General features: G+C 42.0%; 1 protein-coding gene across 4 annotated transcripts in view; it reads left to right on the forward strand.

Annotated features, from left to right (window-relative positions):
* The first annotated feature begins 2,037 nt into the window (after nucleotides 1-2,037).
* The window catches only part of SH3D19 (SH3 domain containing 19), a 59,100-nt gene continuing 33,813 nt past the window's right edge, over nucleotides 2,038-27,324 (forward strand). The window contains exons 1-2 of one of the 4 annotated variants that reach the window (XM_033161208.1): nucleotides 2,038-2,395; nucleotides 19,596-19,635. In XM_033161208.1, coding sequence (XP_033017099.1) covers nucleotides 2,305-2,395; nucleotides 19,596-19,635 — 131 coding nt within the window. In that variant the 5' untranslated portion in view covers nucleotides 2,038-2,304. Of the gene's footprint in view, nucleotides 2,396-17,795; nucleotides 18,140-19,595; nucleotides 19,636-27,324 lie in introns of those variants that run through there. The other 3 variants (XM_033161207.1, XM_033161212.1, XM_033161211.1) reach the window with 3 other exon arrangements.

The raw sequence follows: 27,324 nt of genomic DNA on the forward strand, positions 1-27,324 counted from the left end.
CTCTTCTGGTTATCTCCCTATCTTCCTCCTTTGCAAAGAAACAGTGGCTCCTTAAACATTCCTGTTTTATTAACACATAACACCTAATATAAGTGTTTTTACTCAGTTCATGAGGACTGTAATCTCATCAACAGTATCCCAAGGAAAATATATCAGTCTACTTAATTTGTATTTACTGTTCACTGGGACCAATACAGCAGCAAATACCTATACCATGTTAACCATGGGCTGCTTATTCCTTTATCTTCCTTGCAGATATTGTGTGGGCTGCAGGGCTTTGCTTACTCATTTACCACTGGTAGAACTTCACAGTGTTAATGAGCTGCATGATAGCCACCTATCCTGCTTTGAAATGGTGACTGCCATACTGTAGATCAGGGGTAGGCAGAGAATTGGTCTACTGGTAGTTTTCTGGGTGAGTGAAAGTAGTTTGGCAAGGATTTGTGACTCCCAAATATTTAACAATAGCAACAACAAAATGAGTATCCCACCACCTAATAAAGACAGTTTGGAGCTGATTTTTCTGTGAAAGTACTGTGAGCTCAGTTCAGTTCAGGTACTTAATATATATATATATATATCAATCTCTGCACTCAGAAGCCACCATGCTCTTTAATTCTAAGTGTATGTTTTTTTGAAACCTGGCTGTAGTTGGCAGCTCTTCAGGGTCTAATAAAACAAAAAGCAAATTCCACAAGCCTGAAGTCTGCCTCTCCCTACTCTGGATACTGGAGAGAAAGTGGTAAAAGAGATAAGAAGCCTCATTGGAAGGAACTACATATTGTTGGAATAAGCTAGAACTGGCGTGATGGCACAAAGAACCCTCTAGGGCACAAAGCCTCTAGTATTTCTAGGTTCTGCGCTTTGCAGTTTAAGAATTACATTCCAGTTTTTCTTGCAGTGTTACACAAATCTTAGTATTCCAAAAGATCCTGAGGCTGGAGTGGTACGCCTTTGTGGGGACATCAACATGGGTTGTACTAACATGGTGGCAAGTAAGATGCCACTGGTGCTGTACATCTTATAGAAAACTACGTTAATTAACTTTGGAGGGCTCTGGTTAACATCTCTTGGGTAGGAAATCCAGAGCACAACACTTGTAAAATGTTAAGGAAAGAGAGCTAGGAGACCATCCCATGAAACCCAGAAGCCTATTATGCCTGGCTTAACCACATTAGCCAAATCATACCCTTCTGTAACCTCCTTAAAAACAATAACTGGGGGTTATTGAGCATTGGCATGTTGGCAGAGGCGGCTTTTGGTGTAAATGTAAACAGCAGAGATGTTGATATGATGCTATGATTCCAAAACTGGGCAATTCCTGCTTGTGGACTTCCCATGGGCATCTGGTTGGTCACTGGGAGAACTGGGGCCTGGACTAGATGGGCCATTGGCCTGATCCAGCGGCTCTTATGTTCTTATAACAGACAGAAGAACATAGGTCCATCTACCTCAGTACTGTCTACTCCCTATTGCAAACCACCCAGTATAAAAATGTGATGATTATTATTAATAATAATAGTAATTATAATAATGCAACTGAACAACGGCCCTTCCCTAAGAAGAGCCTCTCAAGATAAGAGCCATTCACCATGGCAGGGCCTTGTTTTTCTTCTTCAAGCGATTCAATTTCTGCTGAGGAGTGCTGTTGTTTTTGCGTTGGGAGGAGCTTTCTGAAATGCCTTTAGGGAGCGCGCCTTGCCAGAATCCAGAAAAGAGAGAGGGGAAAGGGGGTCCCAGATTATACCATTAACTGGGGTGGGGGGGGGGATGCGCTTCAGAGACAGACCACCTCTCGTTGCCTCTTTCCCTCCCTGCCCACCTCAGCCACGAGGCCGCTCTCCCCCTCGCATTCCGCCGCTCTGATTGCTGCTCGCTTCTCCAGGTACCTCCCCCTCTTCGCCTTTTGTTTTAGTGTCAGGCAGCAGCCCAGTTTCCTGTTGATACCGGAATGTTGTGAATGGGCAGGAAAACGCCACCTTCTTGTACTTCCCTCTGCCTTTCTCTTTCTCTCCCGGCCACAGCTGGGAGAGCCTCTCTTTGCGAGCGCCCTCCCAGCCCCTGCCATTCCCTAGCCGAGACCAGAAAGAGAGCGAGGCCTTCGCAGCCTCCCCGCGAGCGCGCGTGAAACTTTCGAGGAAGGGGGAAAGCAAGAAGCGGCGGCCGCGCAGGAGGGACGCTTTGCCTCCTCTCCAGGCTGCGGGCGGCGGGAGCGGCAGGTGCAGGCGAAAGGGCAGCTCCAAGCCACGCCATGGAGGAGCAGACGGATGCCTAAGAAAGGGGTCCTCTTTCTCCCTGTCGTCGATGGCTGAAGCCTGGAGGCTGGAAGAAGAAGAGGAGGAGCTGAAAGAGCTCGGCAGGAGGCACAGGAGACCCAGCTTGAACCCAGCAACAGGTAGGCGCGAGAGGGCAGGGAGAGTTGCGCCGAGGAAGCCCGGGAGGCAAATACCGGGGCAGGGGTCCGAAGTGGGGAAGGGAGGCATGTGCTGCAAGGGTGAGGGAAGAATTCAACGCCTTCAGGAGTCAGGTTCACGCAGTCCAAAGAGCTGCAGAGTTTTACTTCAATGCCCGTTTTTAGGGGTTTGGATTGTCTCTGGTTGCCTTCCCCGACAGCAATTCCACATGCTTACGGTAAGTTTCTCTCTCAGGAAACTGAAGGGATTGCAATGTGACATGGCAAGGGGTTGGGGGATAGTCAAGGTGTCTCTGGTGATAGGATCAAGCATCCTTTCTGATTCTGCCCTCCTGTTTCTGAATGTGCATTTAAGCTCCTTTGACATCTGTGGAGGTGCAGTGGATTGGTGGTCATGTGGGCCTGGCCCTCAAATCCAGTCAAGACATGGGCTGTTGCATTGCACCTTAGCTGTGCCCCAGCAGCATACAGTTTGGACTCTGTCAAAAAGGGAGTGCAGGTGCACTGTCTGGAATACATTGGGGGTTCCCCCACCCCATTTCTAAGTGTATGCAGCGGTTTGAAAACACTGCCTTCCCTGTGGTGCCCTCCAGATGTTTTAGACGGACGTCAGCTTCAATCAGAATGGTCAGGCATAATGGGAGTTGTAGAGCAAAATATATGGAGGCTCCATTTAGGAAAGGCTGCTGTAATAGATATGCAGAAGTCTTGTGGGTGGGCTCAGTATAAGTGTTTCAACTGTGGTGTTGCAAGCAACCGAGGGTTATGATGTCTGGGCCAGGGAATATCCTTCCCAGTTGGCTGCTAAAGAAAGGGGGGGGACACGTTGTTGGGTCTTCGTGAAGAACATTCTGGAACCAAATATAATCTTATCTCATGGTGAGTCAGATGGAGTCACTCATGGTTCAGTGAAAGGGTCATATTCCAATACATTTTTTCTTCCTGGTTGGTGTAGTCTACTGTACACTTGAACTTTCCCTTTAGTTCTTTAGAATTCTGAACATTTACGTAAGGCACATCCAATGTATCTCTGGTAGTTAACATTGCTAAGTTTTTCACCAAATGTTTTTGTCCTTAACTATTTCTCTGTTTTAAGACCAGAATGTGGATCTTATATGAAATAAGTATTCCTCCTAAATTTAGAAGGAGAACACTTAGTGATATAGCACATATTCTGCATGCAGAGAATTTCAGGTTTAGTTCCTGGGATGCAGGTCCGGCTAGGACTCTTCCCCTGTCTGAAACTCTGCAGAGCCACTGCCACTCGGTATAGAGAGTAATGAGCTAGATGTGCCATTGGTGTATTTGTGTAAGCTTTCTATGTAACTGCATGCCTGAGCCAAACCACACATAAAAGGAGAGGGAACACTGAAGGGTCATCTACTTTGCAATTTGGCATACTTCAAGGTTTGCACTCTGTTGACTTTGGACTGCTAACTTTGCTGATTTCCCAGAATTATCAGTAGTTTCTGTGTTTGAACAGTGGTAGACTATTCCATACCCAAAAGGTGTTGTATTTTCTTTCCTCACCTCTTTGGCAGGGAACTTCCTTGTCTAATACCCTCAGAGGTATTTAAGAAACCTTCACTGATAGTTATACAGTTGTGGATTCTTATTAAGCTGGAGCAGCGTAGTTGCAGAAATTCATGCTATGGATTGCAGACTTGTAAAGAGATTGACAGATTTCTACACATACACACACACACAGAGAGAGAGAGAGAGAGAGAGAGAGAGAGAGACCTGTCCATTCACTGGCTAGAAGACTGACATGGGATCCTTTGTGTTTATGGTGGATCACAGGCAGAATCTATTTTATGCTCTTGCCTAATTAAACAGCTGAATTTGGAGCATTTTGCTGGAGCCACTTTGGGCTCTGTGTTGTAGAAGGGCAAATGCAACTTCAGCAAACAAACAGTTTTAATTAATAAGCCTTCCACCCATACAGTTTACTTTCAGCAGTGGAATCATGTTCCATCCAGACCATTCTCTGACTTACTAGTTGCATGCCTTGAGGAAGCAAAGTCAAGAATCTGTGCTAGAAAAAGGTACAATCCAGGAGCTACCTGTAAGTATCAGGTGGTCGGTGACTCATGCCACTATCAGTAGTAAGTGAAGAGTCAACTGGCAAGGAAGCAGGGCATGAGTAACCACTAGACATTAATCTAAAACAGAACTATGTGTAATGCATGGCTGGGAAACCTCAGGCCAAAGGCAGTTAGTTCTCGAGGCTGCTCTTCCAGATTCTCAGGACTTTCTTCAGACCACTCCCCAGGTCACACCCCCTTTTCCCAGACCACAACCCACACTGAACTTGCTCCATGTTCCTTCCCAGTAATTTTATCTAGCTGGAATGTGTCCTTGAACTGTGATACTGCCTTTTGCTTCCCTAAATGGATTGTGTATGTATGTAAACCTGGCTTTTTGCATAGCCTACTTTAAGAGTCATGTTCATTGCTGTCTCAGTCTTCCCTCTGGCCCTGTCCACCACTGACATGTGGTCTCCTGAAGATTGTGAGGAAATGTGGGTCTCAAGCTGGAAAAAAGTTCCTCATGCCTCAAGTAAAGCTGCCCCATGCTGTTTATGCAGATGTTCCAGGAGCACTTTGCCCTCAGGCTGCAGTTCCACAGAAAATTTCCTCAGCATGATACTAACTGCTTGAATGTGTGCAGAATTGTTGCCTAAATGGTTGTAGTCCTAAGCATACTTACTAAGGAGCAATTCGTTTTGGCCTGGTATTTATTTATGAGTTAACATTCTTAGGATTGTGAAGTTAAATGTGTGGATGGATGCTTCTGTCGTTGGTTTAATGTCCTGGATTTAGCTCTGGCCTTGTGGTGTCTATGAATGTTGCAAATCAGGCACTTGCTGTACCTACAAACCCCCTGTTTACTTTATGCTGTTGTTCTAAGGCTGTTCTTTTAAAAAAGTAATTCTCTATAAACTCATCAGTCACCTTTCTGTCATTCAGTTTTGTAAGGGCTAGAAAACTGGCAAAATGTGTGCTTATAATTTGTGTCCAATTTCCTCTAAAGCAACATTCAGTTCATAGCAGCATTATTTCATCTTAGCTCCCACATTAAACTTGTTCTAACTTGATTTCTAAAATGCTAGCTGAGTCTTGGACAGCAAAACAAGGTTGAATCAGAGAGAGATTAACTCACCAGTCAAAATATAATCACAGAAATTGCACAGGTGATGGTAAGTTGGCTGAAGTGAAATCGGAGTTGGAATAGAATACAATTTTGAAAAGCAAATTTGCTCTATGTTTTAAGCTACTTGGTAGTGTATTATTCTAAGAAGAATCCTGAATTCTATGTATTTGGGGCGGTTCTAGGATGTATCTCCTCAGTCACACTTACTTAAAATACATACGGTATATATGTGGGATGTTTTACTCTCTTTTTTCTTGAACTTCAGACAACTATGCTGTACCATAAACTGCTTTGCAAAATCTCCCTAATTTTATAAGTCATTCGTTGTGTAGCCTGTGTGGTGATGCTGTTTAAGAACCATGACTGCAAAGATTCATTAAAAATGCCCAAAGTCCTTTGCACACTGGGCTATATGCTTGTGAAGATTTACAGAACCCTTAGTTTCTCTAGCATAATCTAAATAATGAAGCAGAATCACAAATGATAAAATTGCATGTAAAGAACCAGACTGGAAATCAGGAATAGTTATAAAAATAATTGTTTACAAAAGTTTATTTGAACCATTTGGCAGTGAAAAGAACCTAATAAGGTTCAAGTCTGAGAACTCATATAGATAATTAAACCAACCTATGGCAAGTTGTCTTACTTAGGGTTTGCTTGAATTATGTTTCCAAATGATAAATGAACTTTTTACAACCACCAGGAATGGAAGATTGCAAAATGCCCATTTGTAACAAACCAGAGCTGAATATAATAATGATTTTGAGTCCCATTCCCCACACCCACAGTTCCTCCAGAGCAGGGGTTAAGGAGCTGATGTGCCTGCTAGTAGCTTCTATGGTGCCCGCAAAAGTGAATATCTTCTCAAAAATCCACAAAAGACTAATTCTTCCTGAGGTTCCTGTTTGAACAATTCCTCCTTAGACATGCCTACCTTGCGTTGGATGCCAGGATTGGACACCCACCCTCCATTATTTTCTGAACAGAGGGAAGGTGCAAAGACTTCCCTTCTGTGAGTAAATACGGCAGGGGCCAATGTTGATGCCTCCCTGTCTCTAATTGATGGGGGCTACTGCAAACCCATGCCATTTTGTGGTTCTGCCTCATTTTATGGCTGCCTTTTTGTTTTACGCCACAGTCCATGGCAACCATTTTGTGACTAGAATCTTCGTCACTTTATCAAAACTCCAAATTTGCCCAAAAAAAGATGGCATCTTTTCTCTGGAGCACCAGAACCTTCTTCTACCAAGGAATAGGGCAAGGTATTTTGCCAAATAATTTATTTGGAGTGGATTTTGCTTCTGTTTGGGATATGGCTGAGCACAAGTCAGACAATTATTAGAGACTCTGTGCTGTGTGCAGTTTTGTTGTTGTTGTTGTTGTTACATCTTCACCTGCAGCATGTGACTGAGCCATTTGGATTTGTTCTGCAGCAGTAATAAAAAAAGATTGGATCAGAGAGTTGCAGAATACATGGTGCACCCCGCCTTCTTTTCTGCTTTGTAACTACCTTTCTGCATTGCACATGCTCCTTCCTCTTAGCATTTATGTGATCCAGATTGTATGGGTTGATTTGTGAGGGGTTGCTTGGTAGATAATCTTCCTTTTAGGCAGAGGATTAGATTATGTGTGCCTTTGATCCCTTTCAGTTCTTTGATTTTATGATCCACAGTTCTCTTGGGTAGCAGTGATTATACATATGTACTGAATACCTGGCTGCATCTAAGCTAAAAGAATTGTACTTGTGAGTCTGTTCCAGAATCCAAGGAACTCAGTAGGAAGAGTCCATTGAAGTCAACTGGCTGCAGACCAAGCACTGTTGGAATAAATTAAGGATGGTAACAGAGGCTCTTTTGCTGTTATCTGTTGCAGCTTGTCCTTGGAAATGAACCAACATCACTAAGCATAAAGTCTGTTTTTATTTTACAGAAAGGCACTTGTCTGCTGACATTTGTACCAGGGCGCAAATGGAACCATAAAAGTTGCATTTTTCAAGCAACTGTAAAAAAATGTAAAAAGCTGTAAAATGAATTTTTTAAAAAAAGGTTTAAAGCTTATTAACTAGAGAAAGCTATCTTTTAAAAGAAAAGAAAAGAAAAGAAAATTCAAGTTGGCCTCTCCTATATATAATGAAAAGTATCTTGTTTATCTGGGCAGAGTCAAATGAGTTGTCAGGTTGCCCTTTTGGAAAGTGTTGGACTATGAGGAGTATGACTGTGCTCCAGATAAAGTCTTGCTCACTCCACATGCGCACTCCAATAATTTACATTAGAACGCTCTTGCATCTGTCCACAACAAGTTATTTTAATGCTGAAAAGATAGCATGGAGTATTGGGAACATGGTTTATTGATGTATATTCACAAACAGATGCTGCAATATGAATAAAGGTGATATAAACAGTGGCGTAGGGTGTGTTGCATTCAACTGCCTAACGGTGTCTGCATCAGCCAGGAGATCACAGCTGCAGAGATAAGAAAAGAGTTGTTACGTTGTCTGGAGAGGTCACTTCCTAGTTTTTATGAATAAGCCATTTTCACTGGAGCCTAGAGACGGAAGTGCCCAGCTGTATTTCGGCAGCACTGGGTGTTGAAATTTTGCACCCCTAAGAATTTTGCACCCAGGGCAACCGCCACTGTGGCTCCCCTGCATGCTACACCCCTGGATATAAAAACTCATGAAAATGTGCAGTAAAGGTGTTGGTTTACTTAGAATTAATTCTTCTTCTCCCCCCCCCCTTCTGAAGCAAGCCATCAGGTCTTGTGCAGGTGTTGGCCATGATCGAACACTAACCAGGGCTTTCTTTCAACTGGGATCTCTGACCCTTGGACAGGCATTCAGCCAAACATGTAAATACTTATAGTGTTCTTAGTTCCAACCTTGGCCTTCCCTCCTAGAACTGGAAGGGACTCCTAAGCATGTTCAGCCGAATGTGCTTAGAACATTCCTTGTAAGCTGGAACTTTGAGTAGGGACCCATTGTACATGGAACCATGCCAATTGCACTATTTGTGCCCTCATGCATTTGGCTGAATGCCTGATGTCTATTCCAGTGTAGCCCCTTGTCATATTTAAAACCAGTTTGGGAAGGTTCATGCATGATATGGAAGAGGCTGATAGGAGCAAGCATGCAATAGTGCATTTTAAGCCTGATGACCATGTGTATTAGATTCAGATTTTTTTCTAGTTTCTGAGCTGGTTCAACCTTTGGGTGAGGTGCATTACTTACGATAATCAGCTAAATGTGTGAACTGCTTTTCTTGAAAAGCACTGTGTGTTATATACTATGAGGTGATATGTTGGCCTTTTTCAACATGCAAGTTGAAGTTGCTGTCATTGTGTGTAATACTGCATAAACTTGGTGTTTCTCTTCCAGCCCCCTTCCCACATCACCTGCTCCATCATCACCTGCCTCTTGACAGGAGGTTTCAAGAAAGTAAATTATGGGGTGCTTTCTGGTTTAAAATACAGGGTGGATTCCTCTCCCCTTTCTGCCTGCTCCATGGGTTTGGTTGCCAGTTAGCAGCTCAACAGAGCAAGTTTATTTCAAAGCCTCAGGTTGCCTGCTTTTTATAAACCCTTTAAGTGTGCGAACCTTCTTTGTTAATGCATGTTCATTTGAGATAGGTGAAAGATTAAGGATCTCTCATAGCAAAAGCACAATGAATGAAAGGCTGTTAAAATAACTGTGCATAGTGGACTTGTGCAGCAGCTTTTTCAAAAGATCCCAACATTTTTAGTAGACTTCTTTATTTCTCCCTGCAGAAAGAAGTCTGCAATTGTTATTTCAATATCTAAGTTTGCATACCTCTCTCTCTCTCTCTGTTTTTCTGAAATATTTAAAATGTATGTTTACATTTCTGAAGTTCTCTTGTGGTCAGAAAGATCAATTTCAATGTTTTATATAGGCCTTTACAATTCACATTCCCGTAAATTCACTTGAAAACTGGCAAGTTAATGGGTTAGGTGCAGGTTTCTAATGTTTCTTTCATAGTCTAGTGCAGCCTTTCTCAACTTTGGGTCGCCATATGTTTTTGGACTACAACTCCCATCATCCCTGACCACTAGTCTTGCTAGCTAGGGTTGATGGGAGTTGTAGGCCAAAAACATCTGGGGACCAAAGGTTGAGAACCACTGGTCTAGTGGATGGTATCCATTGTGTTGGTAAGTGGAAAATCTTAGGATGTTAGCCAAAAAATGCACTATACCTCTATTGCAGTTAAAGATGCATTTTAATACAATTTATTGCAGATGTAGCCCATTTTTTTTACAGTAGTACGGTAAGTCAGTGATTGCTTCTTGGGAGCAAAGCAATGACAAACCTAGACAGCATCTTAAAAAGCAGAGACATCACCTTGCCGACAAAGGTCCGTATAGTTAAAGCTATGGTTTTCCCAGTAGTAATGTATGGAAGTGAGAGCTGGGCCATAAAGAAGACTGATCGCCGAAGAATTTGTGCTTTTGAATTATGGTGCTGGAGGAGACTCTTGAGAGTCCCATGGACTGCAAAAAGATCAAACTTATCCATCCTTAAAGAAATCAGCCCTGGGTGCTCACTGGAAGGGCAGATCCTGAAGTTGAAGCTCCAGTACTTTGGCCACCTCATGAGAAGAGAAGACTCCCTGGAAAAGACCCTGATGTTGGGAAAGATGGAGGGCACAAGGAGAAGGGGACGACAGAGGACGAGATCGTTGGACAGTGTTTTCGAAGCAACTGGCATGAGTTTGGCCAAACTGCGGGAGGCAGTGGAGGATAGGGGTGCTTGGCGTGCTCTGGTCCATGGGGTCACGAAGAGTCGGACATGACTGAATGACTGAACAACAACAACAACAAGTCAGTGATTCTGAAAAGTAGAAAATTAAGGCATTTGTGTGGTTGTCTTCAGGGAGTTCCATTCTGATTGCTGGAGAAAAAACAGGCTGGTGTTATATTATTCACTTCACAACTTAATCCTCTATAAATATGGCAGACTATTGTAGCATTTGAACAGATGTAACAGCAGGTTTGTTTTTGTTTTGAATTTGCATGCTTGTTAAGTATAGCCTATGGCATTGTAACATAGACTGAAAAAAGAAAAGCTGTTAACAGAACACTTTCCTAGCTTCCCCCCCCCTCTTGGCAAGATTGTAGCTTTGCTGCTTCCATTATTGGCCTCTTTCACACATAAAGTGAACCGTAATCAATATTTTACTGCAAATGTACTGATCTTGTTTACTTTGCTCCTCCCTGCTTACACTGAGAACAAACAAACAACAACCCCTGGCTTAGCATAATGTCCAAACTACAGTTTGCGGTTTGTTTCACTCTCTAAAAACCACAATAGTTGGTTCTTGGCTTGCTTATTCTCATTCACTGGAGCAAAACAAACCATAATCTGTGGCTTGGATGTAATGCTGAAGTAAGGATCATGAGCTTTCCCACCCCTAAACTATGGTTTACTATTATGTGAGAAATGGGCCATAGTGACTGTGGACTAATTCGCAAGATGCCTGGTGTGGGTGGCACTTTCCATTGTACTCATCACAAAGGAATGCCAACTAATTTAGCTATGTAATACCATTGCCCATTTTGTCATGGTAAATAACACTATTGGTCAGCAGCCATACTAAAGCAGCTGTTTAGATATTCTGTGGAGGAGGCCTATGGAATGCCTGTTTGTGACTTTTAAAGGAATGCCATGCTTTTCTTTGGTTTCCTGACGGGTAGGTTGCCAGCTTCTTGGAGGCAAAATAATTAGTAAACAATGGGCCTTGTTAGAGTGAGCTGTCGCCATTCATTTAATTAAGGAGTCAAATTCAAAGATATAAGCTATGCTAAAGGTCAGTGTTAGATAGTTTCCTTGCTTTTGATATGTTTGGTAGAACATTTTCAGTAGTTCTGAGATAATGAGCAGTTTGTAAAACACAGCTCTGTGCTGCTTCGTTCTTATTAATTCGAGGGGAAACAGCAGTTGCTGCACCGTGCTAATAATTGTTCTAAACCTATCCGTTTATGCTCCTTCACCATATTGTAGATTTTATTAGGAGGAAACTGAAGTTAATTGTGAACATTTCAAATTTGCAGACGCACTTAAAATTGCATCTTAACTCCCCCCCCCCAATATTCAAATAACTGTTGTAATAGAGTGAAGGAGTGTAATTGGTTTAGCTTAATTGGCAACCTGTGAGGTACTGTAGCTCAGTGATGTAACTCTAGCACAAGTCCTGCATATGGACAGTCCAGGTCCAGCAAAAACATTTAAGGTAGTAAACCTTGGAAAAATCCCGGTCTGAGACCTTGGAACTGGAGCAGCTCCCCTATGATGAAAATTTACAACATTTTGGGCTTTTTAGTCTGGAATAGAGGAGGGATGTGAGTTATATAAAAGTATGCATGGTCTCATCTAATGAAGCTTGAATATAGGACAGACGAAAGGAACAACATCTTCACACACCGGGTAGTTAAGCTGTGGAATTTTCTGCCACGTGGTATAGTGATGGGCACAAACATGGATGGTTTTAAAAGGGGTTTAGAGAAATTTGTGGAGGATAAGACTGTCAGTGGCTGCAAGTCAATATTGGAGGCAGTATGCTTCTGAATACCAGTTGCTGGGGAGCATAAGTGTGGAGAATGTTGTTGCGCATGGTTGTGGGCTTTCCATGTAAATCTGGTTGTACATTTTGAGAACAGGAAGCTGAAATAATGGGCCTTTGGTCTGATACAGCAAAGCTCTTCTTATATTCTTATGCTGCCAGTCAGCTGTCTACTCTTAGGCAATATTCAATGGGACTTACTTCTGAGTGGAAATGTATAGCACTGTGGAACCACGAAGTCCCCAATCCAAGTCATGGTTGTGCTATAAATTTACCAGGTGAACATAGGCACACTGTTCTCTCTGTCTCCAAATCCCAATTCCCCACCGCCAATAATAGCACAATATCATATGTGTGGCACAATTTTCATATCTTAAAACCACTAATTAAATGCTAAGCCACCCTGGATCAGTGCTGTCTGCACTATTAACTATGATGCTGTCTCTCCCTGACTCTGCTGCATTTTTCAGTATTCCTTGATAGTGGTCCATCCAGGTATTAAGGGGCTACATAAGAGAAGATGCATTTGGTGCCCTTTAAGGGGGGAAAGATGGGGTCATGCTGCCTTCATAGGGCCAGTGCTGTATGGGTGGGATCTCATTGGTCCTCACAGCTCTGTTGCAGTAGCAGAGCCATCCACCCACCCACTCAATTTCCTCTACCCCTGTAGCTCCCCCTTCACTGCAAGTCTTTTCTCTCCTTTCCTCCTTTATCAGCAGACATTTCTGCTGAGTCAAAGTACCAATTATATATACAGCCCTGCGTCTGTGGAAGCACAGTCCTTCTTGTTGTTTTAAGGCAGGAATCGGAAAGTGTGGAAGGCAATTCTTTTTTTGAAACCAGCTGTTTTGTGTTGCTGTCTGCTTCCCTGCAACATCTTGTTTCTTCACTGGGTGGACTGAACTACCATAATCCTTGCTTGCAGTGAAGGAAGATGAGTGAGGGATGTGCCCTGGGCTTGCATGAGCTGGGCATTTGGAAGAAGTAGATCTGGTCTCCAAAATCAGCCTTATGCAGATCTGTTCATACAGTGCCAAAATGTAACCTTTGTCCAGTTTTAGCAGGGTATGTTCTCAGTTGTTTCCTGAAAAGGAATTGTTTTCATGTGATAACTGATTCAATCCACTGCGTCCTGTAGGGTATACAATTGTTAATGTTGGAGGTGGGGGTGGGGAGAGAGAGTTTGCAAACACGTTATGGCAAAGCCTGGTTAAAGTACAGTGTACACAGCATGGTATCAGAAGCATTAAGGAAGTATGCTATAATGTTCCCTTCAGGGCAGGCTTTATACAGGGTTGCCAAGTAACTAATCCTGCCCACTGTTCAGATTAAGATTTTGCAAAACGCCTGCTGTTACACAGCTTTCTAGTACTGTTTTGCTCTTGCAGTATACAGAAACTTAGTTTCCCTCTCCTCCACATTAAGTTTTTAAAATGAAAGTATTGTTACATACTAATCACCGTAAGACCAAAATGTGTAGATGAGATATACAATTAGGATGCAGTTTATTCCAGTTAATGTTGTGTATAATCTCTTAATATTTATTTCTCATAATTGCACCGTCTTGCAGTTTGTTATATTTAGGCTTGTCCACTACCATAAGCAAACAGAAATAACTGGTGTCTGAGTTTCTTTTCTGTAAGTAAATTAAGCAATCGCTCCTAGGTTACAACATGCCACTTTAAAGAGGCACTACAACACATACTTACTCATTGGGGACTAAATGGGATTCATTTATGAGTAAACATGCACAGGATTTCTCAGAACAGAAATTTCCAAAGGATCCAATGTAGTTTAAACAATGGGCCAGACCCAGAGAACCACATGCTATCCCATCCACTTCTCCCCACTGAAGCCCTGCCCCACCTGAAAAGCCTCCCTGGAAGGTCAAATGCAATGGAAGATGGTGCATTGGTAACTTCTCGTGGAAGGAGTAATTGATCAACATGACAGTAGAGGAACCGTGCATGAATGGTGCATATAGAGACATAGAAAGCTGCTGTGCTGAGCCGGACCACTTGTTTGTCTGGCTCAGCCTATGATAACTTTCTAGAATTTCAGACAACAATCTCTCCCAGTCCCTCCTGGACATGCCAGTGATTGAAGCTGGGATCTTCTACATGCAGAGCTGTTGCACTACCACTGAGCTACAGCCCAAACGTCTCCTACAAACTTCTTCCATCCTTTTGGACAATTTCCCACTGCCACTTATCTCATCGTGCACCGTTCAGGAGTATAAACCAACCCGCCAAAAAGGAGTTTCAAGGGGCTGCAAACTTAGCTTTCCCCACCTGCTTTACAGTTCTCATCACTAGACCAATTATTGAAAACGCTAGGGAAACAATGGATCATACCTGTACAGAACAGCCTTATGCATGTTTCCTTGTAGAAAACCCTATTTAGATCCCAAGTAAGTATGCATTGGCTTGCAGGTTTAAGCAGCATGCTACAAGCCAAACTACATGTATATGGTATTCAGTAATTTCTTTACAGAAAGTAAAATTAATTATTTTATTATTATTATTTTATAAAGAATTTATTAAGTTTTACAAAATAACAAAAAATAACAGAAAAACAATACAAACAAATACAAAGTAGAAAAACAAAAAGAGAAAAATAAAACATGAAAAAACACAATTATCACCTATCTTAATCTTATTCTAAATCTTCTTTGGGGGGGCCTCCCCCGTCCTTTCTCCAGCGTTCAATTCTAATTTACTTTAATTATTTTAATAAGATACTGGAAATAAATGTCGAACTTCCTTCTGCTCCAGGTTCTCTGGATCCAGCCCAATGTCAACAACAAAATGGACTTTGTTGTGAGCTGGCCTTGGAATTTTATGAACTGAATGTTAACGTACAACAACAGAACTACTGAGGTCTGCTTTGTAGGTTGGCACCAGCTCCATCAATTTGCACAGGGAGAGTATTTCCTCTTTTATTAACTGTGTAGTTATTGTTTATATACTCCATTTTAAAAAAAAGTACTCAAAGAGGTGTACAAAAAAATAACAGTATAAGTACAATAATAACTTACTACTTAAAAAACTTTAGCATATTGGTACAGCACTAACAGTTCGACAATTAATTTAAAACATGTCAAAGAAAATTAAGTGAGTATAAAGCTTACCAACAGGCTGTTTAATTTCCAAAGCTGTCTTAAAACAAATGACAGCAGTAGCCAGCAACCTACCCATTTTATATACCTAGACCATGGGTAGGCATACTAAGGCCTGGGGGCCGGATCCGGCCCAATCACCTTCTAAATCCGGCCCACGGACGGTCCAGGAATCAGTGTGTTTTTACATGAGTAGAATGTGTCCTTTTATTTAAAATGCATCTCTGGGTTATTTGTGGGGCATAAGAATTCATTCCATTTCCCCCCAAAAAATATAGTCCGGCCCCCCACAAGGTCTTAGGGACAGTGGACTGGCCCCCTGCTGAAAATGTTTGCTGACCCCTGACCTAGACTCAAAAGTCCAGAACCCCCCTCACAGTACTTCTGGCAGCTGTTCCCTTATCAAGGCTCCTGTAACAGGTGGATGAGGCATGACAGGTGTAAGCAGCCGTTCCCTGCCGCTGCCCTGTAAGGTATGTGTCAGGGGCTGGCAGGACACTGACAGGTGTGCACCAGGAGAAGGGGGGGTAGAGTCTGACTCGGGAGATGAGGGCAGTGATATGTGGGGGCCTGTACAAGCCAAGAGGCAGGAATCGGAGGCAGGGGAAGCTTCAGAGCTGGGGGAAGAGGAGGAAAAGGCAGGCAAGGCAAGTGAAGGACCGGGCGCTTCCCTGCCCTTCCTTGCACCACTGTTTCTTTGAACCAGGAGAGAACTGAAGCAAGAAGCATGCAACTTACTGGCTTACTGCTAAGATTGGCACATGCCCGATAGAAAATCCTGAAGAATGTTTGCATACCGTTGAGAGATTATTATTACTATTATTATTATTATTATTATTATTATTATTATTATTATTATTATTGTAGTAGTAGTAGTAGTAGTAGTTGTGGTGGTGGTGTATCACCTCCATTGATGTGAAAAATGCCAACAAGAAGCTGTTTGCAAAGTTGAACGTGTCATGGTGGTTCCATTAATGGATACTGCTGTTAAGCAGCATATAAAGAGAGTAACCTATGAGAGGCTGGTCACACCTGGGGCCAGACAGTGCTTCCTTCCTTCCATCATTCTCCAACACACTGGGTCTGCACTCAGATGAATGATGGGCTTTATAGAAATCGGTCCCTGAGGTTTCTCAGATTTGCTATGAGCTGCCCTCTTGTGGCCACACAAAAGGCTGTCAGAAGTGCTGCAAAGTGGGGAGCATGCTTTCAGTAACCTGAAAACATTCAGCATAGATGCTAATTAAATTAAAATCTAATGTCACCTTTTAAGTGCCAAAGTTTTACTTTATTTTTATGAACCTGTGCAGAATTATATATCCAGTTAACATGGGCATATTATTGGATCAAATTTCTGCAAATGACTATTGTTTGGTTGTTGAAAGATACCTTGGTGTGCTTTTAACTGCGATCATATAATCTTGCTTCGTACATGAGTCACCATGTGATATACCACACTCAGAGAGAGAAAAATTATTTCAGTTGGCTGCACATGTACATACATATGTGGTTCACATTGTTGTTGTTGTTGGCATCCATCTGTCTCGAGAGACAATGGAGTAAGCCTCCAGGGGTGAAGTGAAAATGCTGGGTTAGTAGCAGTGCCTCCACAGGGTGCAAGCCTGGGCAGTGTGTATGAAGGTCCTGGGCTGACCAGACAACAAGATCCCCTGAATTCAGTCTCACTGATGTTGTCCAAAGGAAAGTGGAGCAACACGTTTGGCACCAGCTTGGATGCAGGAGTTGCTGCAAAGAGGTGTAAAAGGAACCATCTTTGCGACTCCACTCCAGATTTGTATAGGGTATTGGTCTCGTCCGCTCAATCCTCCAGAGCTCGTCGTCACATGCAGGGGAAGTTCCTAACTCACTGATGGTTTGAAACTCAGCGGCTACCCTCACATGCACCATTGTAAATATATGTGGTGTATGTGTTGATTTGCTCTTTATGAAAGGTTTGCTGTACAATTTCACTTTATTGTATTGTCAGACCTATACTCACTCTCCAGAGCTGTATTGCTGTCTCCTCTCAGCATGACCCAAAGCCACCAGGGGTGGAGAGGCTGCATATTTATTGTGGTGTACATACCGGTAGCAGTATCACTATCTAATCCTTTGGACTTGACTTTCGGCACAGTTGTCAAAAACCTTGGCCACTGCTACGCTTCTTGAAGAAGTACATTTGTTTTCCAGATATGGGAAATATTTCAGATTCCAATGTGTCAGACTCACATTTTTATGTGCCTGTGATTTATCTGTCCTCTTTCTGTATATATTAGCAGCAAGTTGTGGGACTAGTACAGCTATAAAAGTTTGGTTTTATAGAATGGTTATCCTATGTAAAACTGGAAATCTGTGTGACTTGCCTTTAAAAACAACATTCTTTCTTGCCAGAATCAAGTTAAGCAAAATGTATATGCATTTTTCTGAATGTATATACTGTATAAGCTGCCCAGCTTTTTATTTCTTGGGTAATTCTCTTTTTAAAGCTCCTTTTTCCTTTAAAAAGAGTTTTGACACTGTTGTGTTTCACGTGCTGTTCATCCTCCCGTTTTAAGCAGCAAATTGCAACTCCATCTGAACCATTTCCTGTTTAAACAAAGAATGAAAGGGAAAAGGGAATAACATTAACTTCCTGAATGACAGCATTCCAGTTCTGAGACTGGCCACGATGCAGCTGCCAATCAGAAACAGGCCTTGGAGGGAAGCTCTGGGATGCTGTTTACATGTTCTGTGATTTCTCCTTTTCGCTTCTGATGTTGTCCAACTTGGAAAGTTCTCTTGGATTGTTGCTGTTACATGTCTTTGTAAATAGCTAGGACTTTAATTCCTGCATCAAATGGAAATCGAACTAAAAGGAAAGGGCTGCTTGTACCTCTGTAGCTTCAGGTAAGGCGGTTGCCAGGTTAAATTGTTGTGATGAAAGAGAGAGCTTTTCCTGTGTCTCTGAGCAACTTTTTATGATTGTGCCTTGAAAAGTTGTTGTTAAACAGTAATGTTAGTTTTGATGAAATACAGTAAAAAGCATGTCAGAAATAAAAGGCAGAAGTGTCGTGTTGCTGTAGTATAGATGTAATATTGGTGTTTATAAACTGAAAATGTATTGGTTGCTGGGGAATAGGTGGTAAATCACTTTGTTGTTTTGTCTAGCAAAATAGAAAGACCAAATAAAGACTGAAAACTACAGCAGAACTAAAGGCAATATTTCATCTGCAGTGTAGATGAATGTGCTTATATGTTGTCTTTGTGCGCATGGTGCCAACATATATATTAATGCAAGATAGTGGTGTTTTTTTTAAAATAAACCTGGTTTGACATGAAATAAAAGAACTTTTTTGGTTAAGAATTTCATTAAGTTAGAAAAGCATTTTTAGAAGATTGGTTTTGATATAGAAAAGGGACATTGATTGGTATGTATATATTTTTGTTGCATATATAAAATATAAAATACTTACATAGCCTTCCAAAAAGGAACAGAGGGGGGAAATTGTGGGCTAATGGAAATAAAGGCATTAAAAATAGATGAGTCTTTGTCAACAAACTGAGGGACCCAACCAATCGAATTTGTTGCAATAGAACATTGTGTAATTCTCTTTTGGGATTTACATACTGGGAAGAGTTTCTCCCCAAAATCCCTATCACACTATAGTGATTGGGTGGGTCCAGTTATAATGAAAAGAACTACGTATTCTGTCGCCTGTGCAATGAAATCATTGTTTGGATTTCTGAAAATAATAATTAAAAAATGCTATGAACCACAGTATGCCTATAGAAGCAACAACGGTGCAAGTTAACTGGGCTTCACCCGAAGTTTTGTCAGGCAAATTGGAAATGCCTGTTAATGGTGGCTGTCTGTGCAAAGATGTTTTTAAGAACACAAAAGGACTTTAGTTAAGGCAGTCTGTCTTTGCAGGAATAGCTGCAGCCACCACTCATTTCTCCCAGCCTTTTAGCAGAGTCTGCCAGCTGTGATTCATGGAATGATTTTAGTTTTTTTTTTTTAATGTGCTGACTAATCCACTGGTTTTCTTTTCCATTGCTCCCTCACTTTCTCTGTGAAACAAAAATCTGTTGCTTTCCAGAACGGCAAATGTCGAGCACAAAAAGTAAAGTTAGTAAACATGGGCAAAGTTGCGTTTCAAAAGGCTGCGCTTGACAAATGCTGAGATTACAGGCCTCTTCTTTGCTCTCAGGCAAACGGCTCTTAAAGAGGGCAAGCAAATCTACCTTCTTCTTTACAGATTTTTTAAAAAGAAAAATGTAAAGTGAATCATGATGGTGTGCTTTACTTAAGCAGTGCTAAATTTAAACTAACACATTTCCCTGTATGTCTTCTCTCTTCCAGATCGTTCTGAAAGAAATAAGCCTGACCACCGCTCTTCAGGGTGAGATCTCTGTTACTGCTTTTATTTCTTTTCAGTTGTAGCCTACCTTTTGTGTGCTTTTGAATAGGATGGAAATCTGGAAAGTAAATACATATTTTAAAAAATCAGTTTTCTATTCTAGTTTTCTATTCTGTTCCAGTAATTTAAGTAAGTACAGACTGCCACATTGAACCTTTTAATATATTTTTTTTATAATAGACTAAATGTTTCATAGGGTCCAGATGTGTTCTCTTTCCACTTCCTGCCCCCATTTTAACTTTCTCTTCACTGTACAGAAAAACAAAAACAAAAGGCTTACTTTAAAAGGTGCACAAATTTAACAGTTGGTGACCAAATATTTTTTTTTTATAAGATAAGAATTGAAATAACCAGTAGACTCTCCTTCCTTGGAGGTTTTAAAGCAGAGGATAGATGGCCATCTGTCATGTATGATCTCATTGAGATTCCTGCATAGCAGGAGGTTGGACTAGATGACCCTCAGGGTGCCTTTCCAACTCTACAGTTCTGTGATTGTAAGTTCTGTTTTTAAGCAAAAGAGTGAAAATGGGCAGTAATTATTGGGGTTCAGCATTAAGGTCCACCACAACCCCAAACCCAATCATTAAGCTATAAGAGGAGTGTGCACATCAGTAACATAACTTTTGGATTCTCATTTGAGTTATTTGTTTACCTCAGAATAATTCAACTAATTGTTTTAAGACCTGAGGCTGTATCTAACACTGCAGCTCTGCAGGTGCAAGGGACTTTTGTGTATACAGTACAGTGGAATTTTGACCCTTTGGGTTCCTTTCCAACTCTACAATTCTGTGATTCTTCTTCCTCTCCTCCCCCCTCCAGACCTGAAACAGATTGGGGGGTGGGGAGCAGAGCTGGGGAGGGACAAAAATAGTGCAGCACTCGATACAATCCCTTATATTTTATCCTAAACATTTGTGTTCTTTCTTTTGCTCCTGCTTCTTACTTTTTGTACTACATTGCACTTCCTGCCCCCTATTCATTTACCGTATTTTCTGGCGTATAAGATGACTGGGCATATAAGACGACCCCCAACTTTTCCAGTTAAAATATAGAGTTTGAGATATACTCGACCGCAGATTCTCCACCCAGCGTATAAGATGACCCCCGACTTTTGAGAAGATTTTCCTGGATTAAAAAGTAGTCTTATACGCCAGACTATTCAGTACTTCTATTTTCATAATCAAACTCTCCCTTTTTTGCAAGAGAATAAATGAAACAGAATGAATATGGAACTGAGAAAGCTGCACTCACGCAATAGTCAGCTGACATCTGCTCTCTCAAGGCCTTTCCTCTATTAAATTCTGGGGCCAAGTTAAGTTTGGCTTCTTTCCAAAGTCTCCAGCGAATTCCTCTTGGTCAAATCTCACAGCCAGCACTCGTCTAAGCTGTGGTGGACAAACAAATTGTGTATTTTAGGACAGGGCCGACCTTTAAAAAGTGCTAACAGGGTAATGATGCATGCTATCGCAGGTCTCTGTTGTTGGCAATATTGTCAACAAAACAGCTGGAGCAGGTAGCTTTGCCCCTGTATCCAAATGATGCCCCTTGCTTTCTCTGTCTTGTCACGGAGGTGGTAAGAATAGGAGGAATGATAAAGCCACAAAGAGATCTATGCCTGCTGCTCATTCTCCTGATTTGTACTGCCCCTATCCCTCTCATCTTTAGGATTAGGTTTCCATATGTATTCCGTGTCCTATAAATATTCATCCTGATCATGCAGATTTTAATATGGAAAAATGATGGAACACGTTGCACCATGCTAGAGTCACAGTGTTCGATTGAAAGAGCTGTCTTTTGCCATAGGCTTTAAAAAACCCCAAAGAGCAAAAGCAGGTTGGGGTGACCTGGGGTGGGGATTTGTTTCTGTTTCCAGTAATGGTAGTTAACGAGGTTCTGAGTGTGATATGCATGCTATTCACAGGAATGAATGCTAAACATTTTTAATGTACCGTATTTATTGTATGTCAGCTATGACACTTGTTGGCATCATCTGTCTCAGATGACAGTGGAAGAATGCGCCTTTTGGGGTAGAATCAAACCATTGGAGAGTTGCAGTGCCTGCTATGACTATAGAGACCGATATGGGAAAGACATGTTTTGTTGCAGTGGGGGCAGATGAAGGCATCCAATTTTGCTGCTATTGGCGTTTTTTCTCTCTGCGCTCCTCCCAACAGTTATTCCTCCTCTGGTTACTGCTGTTCATACTTGACTTGACTGTCTGTCTCCAGGCACAACAATTGTCTACAAAGGATTCTCATACTTCAGGGTAAATGTTGCCAGCCTTCATGTCACGCTTGCAGACATCATTGTAACACTGAGTTGTTCTGCCAACAGACCTAGTGCCTGAAGCCAGCTCCCTGCAGAGCATGTCCTTGCTGATCCTGCCATCTTCCGTTGTGCATACATGACCAAGCTGGCATAAACACCACTGAGACATAAGTGTGAACATGCTGGGAATGTGGGCTTGGGGTAGAACAGCTTTGTTTGAGACTCTCTTCTGTGATGTGAATCTTTCTGATGCAGCGCATGTGGAAGGCATTGAGACCTCGCTCCTGGCGGGTGTAGGTTGCCCACGTCTCACTTCCATAAAGCAGCGTGCTCAACACACAAGCCTAGTAGACCTTGGTCTTGGCTATTAGTATAACATTCTCTCATATCCTTTTGGAGATACAATTTGTCTAGACGATTGGTTTGTGCTTGTAAAAGTTTCTGTCAAGACAAGATACGGCTCATATAAGTGAGAACACCAAAGGCATAAATGGGCATTCTGCTTATCTGGCAAAGAGGGTTGTTTTGGAATGTTGGTTGTTTTTTTTGTTTTTGTTTTTTTTGCACAATCTTATGTCTACATCTGTCAGCCGAAAAGCTAGAACCTTAAAGGAGGGTGGGGAATCCTGTAGGGAGAAATCTACTTGGGGTGGGGACATGACCAAGCTATAAGGTGGTATTCAACTGAGTAGACCCACCGAAATGAATAAACATGACTTAAGGTCCATTAATTTAAATAGATATATACTCTGAGTAAAACTGAATATACGAAGCCCTTAACAACTTGTAAGCAGTTTACCTTTAAGATCATCTTACCGGTACTACATGTGCCCACTCAACTGCTTCAGTTGCTGGAATAGGCACTACTATAAACCATTCCATTGTTTAATGTGGCAGAACCTTCACTTTGGAACGCCCTGCCTATTGATATCAAGCAGATGCCTTCACAGTATTCTTTTTGGCACCTGCTAAAAAGACTCTTATTTAGGCTGGCCTACCCAGATGCGGGTAGCGCTGTGGTCTAAACCACAGAGCCTAGGGCTTGTCGATCGGAAGGTTGGCGGTTCAAATCCCTGCGACGGGGTGAGCTCCTGTTGCTCGGTCCCTGCTCCTGCCAACCTAGCAGTTCGAAAGCACATCAAAGTGCAAGTAGATAAATAGGTACCGCTCCAGCGGGAAGGTAAACAGTATTTCCATGCACTGCTCTGGTTCGCCAGAAACAGCTTAGTCATGCTGGCCACATGACCTGGAAGCTGTACGCCAGCTCCCTTGCCCAATAAAGCGAGATGAGCTCCGCAACCCCAGAGTCGTCTGCGACTGGACCTTACGGTCAGGGGTCCCTTTACCTTTACCCAGATGCTTAGAAATGCAGGTGTGATTTTAAATCTGTTTTAGTATTTTAACTTTTTGTATGTTTCAAATCATTGTAACAATTCTTGATTTTATTGTTTTATCTTTTTGCAAACCACTTTTTGGAGCTTTCTTTTCAATCAAGCGGTGTATGCATTTTATGAAAAATAAATAAATAAACAAACAAACAACTAAAGCTAAGTTGAATACTACCTAAAGGATAAATGATGAAACAGAAGGGGGGGGAAATGAATGTGTTTACGAAGTGCAGACTTTCGGAATATAATCTCGGTAATGGCTGCTCCTATTGTTAGGCATCCCTTTCCTTTCTGAGGCAATGGGAAGTTCAGAGATAGGGCTATGGGGCTTGTTGAAAGATTACTGGAGACTGTGCCTTTTGTATCATGTGCTTATTTATAAGCATAAAAATCAGCATTGAAAGTGGTCAAGCAATGGACAGCAGCATTGATTCCCCAGAGAGCACTCCCCTTTATTTCCTTCAGTCAGCCACAAATCCCAGGCTGTGTCTACCTAGCTGGCTATTTTGCAACTCCACACTGCTTTTCTTTCTCTGCCGCATAAGCATTTGCTGCAGAACTTTGGCCTGTTCCCCCATCTTGCCTTGTAGTAACCTCAACCTTAATGTGCCATTTAGAAAGCATTTTTGAGAGGTAAGTGCTCTCTGAAGAAACATCATCAGATCATCAGTAAGCAAGTTAAAGCCAAGAGGCTCCCCTTTTCTGTCTCCTCTAACCCGTCCTCAAGAAAAAGTTTGTTCCAGAGGGTCTCCCAGTCCAGTTGGATATACAACCCAGTGATTTGTACTTTTTAAACAGACACTTAAGCTTAGAACTAGAATCTGCTTGCCTTTTGCTTTTTAAACAAAATATATTTGAGTTCTTTTAAAGCTTAACATTGAAAGAATCCCCAAAAGTTTTTGTTTTGAAAAGTGTACTTTCAGAAATCAATTAGTTAAATATAATCTGTGGAGTACTGTATAATCTATGGAAATGTTTTTTTTTTAATATAAAAATAATAATCCTTGTACCTATTAATCTTTTTTAATGTTATTTTTAAAATGCAATTGAGAGTTAAGAGATACGCAGGAAGGGCGACTTGAAATACTTTTCAGAACATTCAGCTCCATTAAGAAGATGCATACTAAACAATACTGTGGCGGCTTTCCAGTTTGCTTTCAGCATATTATTAGAGATACATGTTGTTTTCCAGAACAAAAAAAGAATTGTGATTCCTTGCTTGGTATTTTACCTTATAATACAGTACCATATATTATTATCTAGTCCAGATGACATTCAAATAACTGGAGTTTTGTTTGAGAAGCATCGCTAAAATGAATGGAGAGCTGTAATTTAGGAATGCAGAAATTGGAACAGAAAGAGAAGCGAATTTCCAAGTCAGATTATTTGATGACCTCCTGGCACCATAGAATAGAGGCCCTCTCATAGCTAACATTTTAGGAAACTGTTTACTGCAGGCAAAATTACTTTCTAAAGGCTGCATTGAAAGTACATTTAAGTGCCCAAGAGGCACCTCTGCTTTGTATATTTTGATACATGCAATTAACTATAAGACTAGATTATTTCCCCTTTTAAAAATGTCCAAAATTTCGGGGGTGTCTTATACACAGATATATCTCCCCCATTTTCTTAAATCTGATTTCTCCAAAATAGGGGGCGTCTTATGGACGGAAAAATATGGTAATTTGGCATTTCGTTTCCATGACCACAGTGGGTATCAGATGCAGTTCAGGGACATGTTGTTGGTATATTGATATTGAATAGCCGCTGGAGGGTAAGGAGATGAGTTGGGGGTGAAGGAAAACCAGTCTTCAAAACTGTCAGTATCAACTGGGAAATCAGCTTGGGCTTCTTTGGTTTGTTTTTTGTTTCTGATTATTTAGCAGCAGGATCCATCCTTTCAAACACCTCTCTCTACGACCATGTGGTGTCCGTTCAAAATTTGATGGTGGATTTTATGTTAGATGCTGGATTCCTTTTTATGTTGTAAAGACTGTCATCCTTTATGTTGTAAAGGATGTTTGTAAGACTGTCAAAAGGGAACATGAGAATTCCCATGCCCCCTTCCTCCTCCCACACAGGTCCCTCTGATGCTCATAGGGCTACTTCAGCCTAAATATTTTTTGCTATCCTGCTGTATGTGGAAGTGGAGGAAAGATAGTCAACACAATAACAGTTGCATGTGTATATCCCGTCCCCTCCCGTGATAAATAAGACACAAGACACCTTGAATAAGTTTAAATGGGCAAGAAAAGGCCACAACTTTATTGGTAACGGATGTTGAGCGGTATTGGCATTAGGCATTGGACCTAACTAGCTATATCCGACTCCAGTACGTCGCACTGGCAGTCCGGGAAGGGATAACCACAGATGGGTGAGCCCTGCTGCTGCACATCAGTTAGGATCTCACCCTGTGATCACCGATATGGGGCGTGCCTTAGGCCCTCACCTTCCACGGCTCTGGACACGGACACGCCCCCCGGACTCCTTTAGCGAAGCACCCTTCAGCATTTGGGGGAGGTGATGGCCCAACCTCCCCCCCCCCACCTTCTAACCTTCCCGAGGTAGTCTAATGCCTAACCGCCAAAACCAAAGTTGTGACGAATTGCTACGAGGTAGGCGAAAACCACCAGGCGGAGCCAATTTGCCGTGGGAAAATTCCTACCAGGCCCCTCAACGGCGACCAACCGCGGTCCATAGCAAGGTCGAGAAGAAACCTAGCCTAAAGGGGGGGTGGGCAGGGAAAAACCGGGTCAGCTGGGCAGTGAAGAGAAGAGGTCGAGCTCTGGCCGCGGGCCCACTTAAATGCAGTGGGCACGCCCTTGCTGACCGAGCCGGTTGGCCAGTCGGGCAGGGCACCGCGTCCAGAGATCTGCCAATAGTGCCAGGGGATGGCAGCATCCCCTGAGCACGTGCAGGGGCCGTGATTACTGCCACACCCCCCCCTCCTTCTAAGGGCGAAAGGGGCATTTTGATGACTGCATTTCATGTTGGAATGTAAGAGGGTTTTGCTTTGTTAGAGGTATTTTTTTTTCCTGGTGAAAATTCCTTTCTGGGGCATGGTATGGTAGAAATGTAGTCATGGAGAGTTAGCACAGCAAAGTTTGGCATTTCATTAGTACAGCTCTGCATGCGATGTTGCTGCATCTGGAAAGGCAAGTTTAGAAGAGGTGTGGTTGTATTACACTAATTTAGAATTTCTGATCCAGGCATCTTCTTCAAAGGTCACACTCTTACAAGTTTGTGTTTCTAGTGCCATAAAGGGTGTAACTCAACTGAGTCAGCAGCTACTTGGAATAAGTTGTTACTGTGTGGAGAGACAACTTTTGCTTTTTGAAATACTGGTTCATCTTAAAGTATCACTGGTAACAGATTCCAGAAGGCTAGATAGGTTAGTCTGTTGCTGCATAAACAGTGTCTCCTTTGAAGAGAAAATTCAAAGGCAAGAGGTACTGGTTGCTGGTTGGTTGATCTTGCAAGCTCATTTAAAAAACTCCTTTTTGCACGTGACAGACATGTTGGGCTCTGGTGCACAAAACCATGCTGCATGGTATCATAAATCTGTCAACATCCATGGGACTTTGTTGCTAAAAATAATTTGTTTGTTTTTTTCTTTTCTATTACACACAAATTGGGTGGAATACCATTTTTTTTTTGTGTGTGTGTGTGATGTTACTGTTTCCAAGACACATCTGTGTTATTGTGGTGATGTTGGTGTGCAACACATGGTGTCTAATGTAAAGCTTTTATCCCAATGATTACTGTTATTGTTGCACGATGTTGAAATGGGCGAGGGCTTATGATTAATGTGAGCCTTTTAATAGTGTGCTGAAACCGCAAATGATTCAAGCCCTCTGCTTGAACTAGTGTTTAAAAGCTAAACTACCAGTAATCAGGGTAGATTGCAGCTAACACTCATGAAGGACAAAAGCGGAAGGGGAGGCCAGTTATGGGTGGGCTTCCTTTGCTGCGTTATTGTATTGTGAGTGGAATAGTGTTGTATAAGGTACATTTA

The sequence above is a fragment of the Lacerta agilis genome, chromosome 9 (genome assembly GCF_009819535.1).
Source record: "Lacerta agilis isolate rLacAgi1 chromosome 9, rLacAgi1.pri, whole genome shotgun sequence".
NCBI classification, from domain to species: domain Eukaryota; kingdom Metazoa; phylum Chordata; class Lepidosauria; order Squamata; family Lacertidae; genus Lacerta; species Lacerta agilis.